At 34.8% G+C, this 6,837-nt stretch overlaps 1 protein-coding gene across 3 annotated transcripts; it reads left to right on the top strand.

The window, feature by feature from the left end:
* The first annotated feature begins 977 nt into the window (after nt 1-977).
* Nucleotides 978-4,629, top strand: LOC109162854. Of its 3 annotated transcripts, none has more exons than XM_019311560.1 (3): nt 978-1,127; nt 2,478-3,436; nt 3,860-4,629. In XM_019311560.1, exons 2-3 carry the CDS (start codon nt 2,505-2,507, stop codon nt 4,341-4,343), a joined length of 1,416 nt encoding a protein of 471 aa, XP_019167105.1. In that variant the 5' UTR covers nt 978-1,127; nt 2,478-2,504; the 3' UTR covers nt 4,344-4,629. The 3 variants fall into 3 exon arrangements, with proteins under 3 accessions (XP_019167105.1, XP_019167106.1, XP_019167107.1); XM_019311561.1 differs by lacking the exon at nt 978-1,127 and adding an exon at nt 1,146-1,244; XM_019311562.1 differs by lacking the exon at nt 978-1,127 and adding an exon at nt 1,294-2,042.
* The last annotated feature ends 2,208 nt before the right edge of the window (nt 4,630-6,837 follow it).

Here is a 6,837-nt window from a genome sequence, read left to right as displayed (position 1 = left end):
AGGGGTTTAATTTAGGAGAGGATTATGGGGAGAGGTTTAATATGGGTTGAAGTTTAATTGTGGGTGGGAGTTTATGGGTGGAGATTTGATTTCCAAATAAACTCTGATCTCCTGATTTCCTTCTCAAAAACATATACCACATGTATAATCACATTTTCAATCAAATTTCACACAGCCATATATATTTTAAATTTCCACACGGTAATTTCAAAACAATTAATCACATATACGAAAATTTCCAATTAAAATAAACCACATTTTGAAAATTAACAAAATCAAACAAATCTTCCAAATAATCATTTAGAAATTTCTTCACAAAAATTTTGCATTGAGATTAGATTCTAAAACATTTTAGAAACTAACAAAATTAATTTTCAAGTATAAATTTCTAAAGTATAAATTTTATGAATCTACAGTATAGAAATTATGGATCTACAGTATAGAAATTATGAATCTACAATATATAAATTATGGATATGGAACCATACCCACCTTGCAAGGTGGGCACGTGCTCACAACATAATTTACCAGTGACCGTGCACTTTCATCCCTTAAGAGATGTCAAAAATTTGAACCTCTTCTTGTATGAAAAAATCATTCTGGTCAACACTTTGTCCCTTAATTAGGCGGGTCGGATAATTTTACACACTAAACATTTGTATTAGTATTTCTTTTACTTCACTCATGTTCTACACAAATATTTTCAGGTGAGGTACTGAGGTTGTCTACTCTACACGACGCCGTTTGATGTGTAAAACAAAACAATACTCTGCTGCCGTAATTTTAGATTTTTAGGTCCTTCACTCCTTTGGACCAGGTTGTCTATTCCACACGACGCCGTTTGATGTGAAAAAACAAAACAATAGTCCGCTGCCGTTGGTCTCTCGTATACATAAGTAGACTCAGAAACCAACAAACAAGATAATGCTAACTGAAAACAAACTAGAAAAGGCAAGATAGGAGTATGTATAAGACTCTTCTCTGTGGGCAAAATAGAAAAAGGAAAATGAAAATGAAATTAAAAAGATGAGCAAAAATCTTGTCTTTTTGAACCCAAAGACTACCCATCTCTCTCTTTCTCTCTCTTTCAGACTCCAACAATTCTTTCTTGGTTTACACTCTTTCAGGTCCCCCCTTCCACTCTGTCTTTAGATAATTCTTCATCCGTATGCATTCATGTTTCATAGTTTCAGTCTAATTTTAGTTTGTGTATTCTAAGGTGATAGATGACTTGTTTTACTAAGGTGAGGTTTAATTTAATTAAAGCTTCCTGTTACAAGTACTGGTGTCTGGGTTTATGTTTTCATTTGTTGATTATTGTTTTCTAATGTTTTTTTCCCAATTTAGGAAAAATCTGTTCTTGGTTCTTTGTTGATTACCTTGTTTATTCCAATATTTAATTAATTCTGTGTTGTTTTTCTGCGGTTGATGAAACATGGGGTTTTCTTGATTCTGATTCTGATTCGGATGCTGTGTTTTTGGGGTGCGATTCAATTGCGAGAAATCTGGGTTGCCTGACTTTTGTTTTGCAACAGTATTTGATTTTATTTATGTTTTTTTTTTTTGGTTAAAATATCTAACTAAAGTGGAAGCCTATTATTGGTGCTATTGTCTTGTTTTTTCTTGTTTGGTGCTAAGATAGTGTCGGCAAGGGGATTCATAATTGATTTCTTGTAACCCTCAAATGCTTCATTTTGGAGTATCTATTTCCATGTTTGGTTATGATGCTTGATCTTGTTTCCTTTTGTCTTCTAGAACTTTTTCTTATCCGTTTGCTATTTGTCCTTTTGCTAATTTTATAGTCCAGTTTCGTTCTCTAATTAATTCTCCTAGTGCTTGAAGAGAACCCTTTTCGGTTAGTCATTTGGAGTGTGGTTTGTAGTTTGAAAATGCAAAGGTTAACTACAGTAGTTTTGCTAAACGATCTTTTGATGTTGTCTCAACAGTTCCATTCGTGCTTGTTAGTTTAAGTTCGTTAAGGGATAAAGCGGTGGATGACTCTATTTGAGACGACCAGTGTTGCCGGGCACTGTCATTTGCAAGTATTATTTAGTTTTACAGTTTCGGGGCTAAATTATTTGATCTTAGGCTCAGTTCTGGTTTATTCTGATGCCATTTGTTTTATATTTCATATGGATGCCTTTGTGTTCCGATAGAATGGAAATGATATCTTGACTCAAGTGGAGGAACTAACCGTGACCTGGCTCTGATACCACTTGTTAAGATCGCCACACATTTTCGAGAGCCAGGGTGATGGACTTGGCCCTTTACCGGCCTCTGCCCAACAATCCCCTAGCCACATGGTGCTGGACTTGGCCCTTACTGGCCTCCGCCCAACGTTTCTAGTGTTTTGTATTGCCATATACTTGCCAAAATTCTTTGTAGTGAGGAATATGGGTTTTCGTCTTTCAATACCCATGCGTGATGGTTCATTCGTGGTGCGTGCGTTTTATGAGCGACTTGTTTCCGTTTTGCAGTGAAATGTGCAGAAGAACGGGCGAATAATGGCAGTGGCTGAAGCAAGGGCTGCTTGGCAGAGAACAGCTAACCGATGCTTTGTCCAGGAAGATGCCAAAAGAGCCCCGAAGTTGGCTTGTTGTCCGCCAACATCACCCTCGGCGAAAGAAGTAGATACGGGACCCGCATCTGCTGCCAATCCGCAAGATGCTGAGAGAGCGTGTTTCCTCCCTTCTAATTGGAACTCTTCGTATTCAAATCTATCTCCTAACTCGAGATGGTGGCTACATCTTAAACCCAATTATGGATATCAAGGGGGTTTAGCTGGTGAACACCTCCTTTCGGTAGACGAGATGCAAGGTTCTTCGACCTTTGGAAATTCAACCTCCAAGCTTAGTGAATATGAGATTGAATATGTTGACGAGTTTACGGTGGACAAATCTTTACTCGATTCTCAGGTTAAAATGTCGGCTAGTGTTAAAAACGACCTCGGAATAGGAGACAAAAAACTCGACACTGCATTTGGTAGTGATTCCCTAGATGATTGTCTTAGACTCGAGAGCATCAAGAATCCCACCGGTTTTAGAATGACAGAATCATTTGATTGCCCCGTCTCTAAACCGGCCAGCGAGCTTTCTTTCGATTCAAGCTGTCCTTGGAGTAGTGATAAGAAGTCTGAGCCATGGTGGCGCACTGCAGATACAGAGGAACTTGCTTTCTTGGTTGCACAGAGGTCTCATGATCTTATCGAGAATTGCGATCTTCCCCAACCACAGACCACTAGCGCAAAAGGGGACCCGTGTGTTCGTCTGGGCTGGGTTGATCATAAACGAGCTAATGCTTTGTTTCTGGATCCTAAAGCCCGCTCTTCTGGACAGAAGAATATAAATACCCGGACACAAAGAAACACTCTCGAGAAAAGTGTGTATCATAAACAGTGGGAAGAGCATTTGCAGCTTGGTACCAACACGCCATTGAGGTATTGCCCCTATAAAATTTTCTGCTTTCCGATTCTTTATAATGCTTCAATAGAGCTTATAAATTGTGCCTATTTTACATAGATAAATATGCCCAGATACATAATATCTGGTTTCTCAATATGTGTTGGGCAGAGGCCAGTAAAGGGCTAAGTCCAGCACCTTCCCTCTCGAAAATGTGATGGCGGTTTATAAGAAAATAAAGTTGTATCTTTGCTGTGAGCCATAGCTTTTGACATAGTGGTAAGCGTTTGATCCTAAAAAGTGGTATCAGAACTTAGGTCACGAGTTGGAGTTCCAACAATCGCAAAAACTGTGCAGTTAAGACCAGCAAGTGCTGGAAGGGGGAATTGGCCCTTGAGACTTTACTCTGTTGAATTTCATATGAGCGTATTCTTTCTCATACTTTGTATTCTGGGAAACAGTGACTGCAACCAAAGACCTATGCCCGAAACAAATGCAAACGATAACGATTCCAACAAGGCTCAAATCTTGGAAGCGCTCCGTCATTCTCAAACTCGGGCAAGGCAGGCAGAGATCGCAGCAAAGAAAGCCTCCGCAGAAAAGGAGCGTGTTGTCGAGCTCATCTTCCGGCAAGCGTCGCAGCTTTTTGCCTACAAGCAATGGTTCCATCTTCTGCAACTCGAGAACCTCTACTTCCAGATCAAGAACAACACGAGCCAGCCGATATCCGGAATATTTCCCGTAACGTTACCTTGGCTGCCTCAGAAAACAACGAAACAAAGGAAGAACTGGCACAAATTTGCCAGAGGGAAACGGGAAAAGCGAGGCTGTCCTAATAAGTACGATTTCGGGAAGTATGCACTAATGTTTGCACTGGGTTTGAGTCTTGTTGGCGTGGGCGTGCTCCTCGGATGGACTATAGGGTGGATGTTTCCGAGTTTCTGAGCTGCGTATCGTGCAGGTATTGTATCGAATTTTTGTGCTTTTAGTGGTGGTTGTGTATATATTCAATCATGGGGGAGTTAGGATACTATATATCTCACCATTTCTTTGGATGTGTTGATTCTATAGGTGTTTAGCTTCTCTCTTTGGTTTCTCAGATTTAGCTATGCAAATTTGCTTTGTATTGCATTACAAGATCTGTGGTGACAGTTGTATGTATATATTTGTGACTCAAATCTTATGGAATTTGTTCAATTCTGACATGATTGCAAATTTCCAATGTTGGTCACATAGTGAGTAGTGACACTAGATATATTACTCCGTAGGAAAAATTGTATATTTGGTTCTTGACTTATAAATAAGTTCTGACTCAGTTCTTCAGTTATGGTCTATCCATTTTTAACCCTTCAATTATAAACTAAGTGGCGAGTTTGGTCCTTGACGTTAGGGATTCGACTCAATCGAACGGAAAACTCAAAAACCATTTAAAATTGGAGGGGCAAAATAGGAAATTCACATCGTATTCTCCTTCTCCTTCTTATATTGGATTAATTGGAATCACTTCTGCAACATTGTTTTTCACTTCCTAGCCCCCTATTTCTAAGTTCTTCAACTCCAAAAGTATTTCAATAATAACTTGTTAGAAACCCGAATCTTGTATAAAGAACCTAAGACTTAGTACAAATAAAGTAACCCTTAATCCCATATCTTGTGAAATATAACAAGATGTCAAAATTTTGAAATTGTTTTTGTGTGAAATTTACCAAAGGATATTTTGAGATTTTTAGTATGAAAAGAATTTTTTCATAAACTTTGCAGTAACTTAATCAAGAATCATATACTCTAACAACATATGAAAATTCTATTTATCAATCATTAGACATTCCCTCCTCTCTCCTCTTAAAGCATATCTATATATATATATACTAACAATGCGGTTAATGAACACTTTCAAATCAAATTAATTAATTAAACACTTTCACTTGGTTTAACATTATAATAATAATAATAATATTATTATTATTATTATTATAACAAGATTGCTTGAATTCAAGATCCACGATCTCTTTTTCACAAACATGCAACACGTATAGTATTACTAGTTTTTTACGCGCATTGCGTGATTGAGATAATGCCCAATGTTTTTTTTAATATAAGTAATTTAAAATATATGAAGACAAGATTATATTGGAATTGTTCATACATAGATAAATGTTGAATGCGCGTATTTAAATAGGTAATTCTACGTTTACAAATACAAGATAATATAGTCCAGATTGATTATAATTGTCAATAAAATAATTGTATAGGTATGGTTGAAACCAAATATGGGACATAAGGGAGAGCAAATAAAAATTAGGAAATATAATATTAAATATATACTAATATTGAAGAGTTAACTGCTGATTGCTAAATAAGGACATTGCGAGATAGTTTCTGATTTCAATTATTTGTTGTGTGATTCACTTATTTGAATATTTTTTTTGTCAATAAATCCCCCAAGTAGTTAATATGAATGGCTTAATTATATATTTTTTTTATTTTTTAAAACAATTATTATTATTATTATTATTATTATTATTATTATTATTATTATTATTATTATTATTATTATTAGTATTAGTATTATTATTATTAAATATATGTATACCCTTAGGTCATTTTACATGTTAATCTAAACAGCTAATTTTTTCAAATATCTTTTTACCAATCGTTGGTATAATTCGCTGGTCAAATTCGCTAATATAATCCGCTAACGCTAATCGCTAACTGCTGATTGTCAAACAAGGACATCGTGAGGTAGTTCTCACTTCAATTTGTTGTGTGATTTGAATACTCTCTTTGTCAACAAATCCCTCAAGTATTTAATATGATTCGCTTTATTAATTATATTTTTAAAATTTTTTCATGATATTAATAAAATACTTGGTAAATAAACATATAGCATTATTTGTATTATAACTTTGATATTTAATTAAAAAATAGTGCACAAAAAAAGATAATAGACAATGTGGTGAATATAATCAATTGATAAATTTGAATGTAAATAATTTTTACATTGGAGAAAAATAAAGACAATATAACTAATAAAATTATTTCCCTTAATTAATTTATTGATAATGAATATTTTTTTTAATAAAGACATTGTAGGGATAATGTAGCGAATATAATCAATTGATGAATTTGAATGTAAAGATTTTTTATATTGGAAAAAAATAAAGACAATATAACTAATGAAATTATTTCTTTTATTTAATTTATTGATAATGAATAATTTTTTTTTAATAAAGACATTGTAGACACATAATTCTAAATTAAAGAAATTCATAAGTATTATTTTTTTCTTGTAGCTACTAAATTATTATTTAATTTAATAAGAGTAAAATATAGTACTCATTATGCCAACTTTGATTGGGATGGGGTTCGAACCTAAGACCTTTCTTATTGAAATTGAAATCAATGAATAAGTTAACGGTGAACTAACAGAAACTAAAGG

Source organism: Ipomoea nil, unplaced genomic scaffold (assembly GCF_001879475.1).
Source record: "Ipomoea nil cultivar Tokyo-kokei standard unplaced genomic scaffold, Asagao_1.1 scaffold2957, whole genome shotgun sequence".
Taxonomy (NCBI): domain Eukaryota; kingdom Viridiplantae; phylum Streptophyta; class Magnoliopsida; order Solanales; family Convolvulaceae; genus Ipomoea; species Ipomoea nil.
This window is presented reverse-complemented; position numbering and strand designations above follow the sequence as displayed.

What these genes read in the sequence shown, in the direction of transcription:
- LOC109162854 (XM_019311560.1), top strand. Translation starts at nt 2,505, where the DNA reads ATGGCAGTGGCTGAAGCAAGGGCTGCTTGGCAGAGAACAGCTAACCGA. An exon ending in GGTACCAACACGCCATTGAG is followed by an intron (nt 3,437 to 3,859) that starts GTATTGCCCCTA and finishes TCTGGGAAACAG; the next exon opens with TGACTGCAACCAAAGACCTA.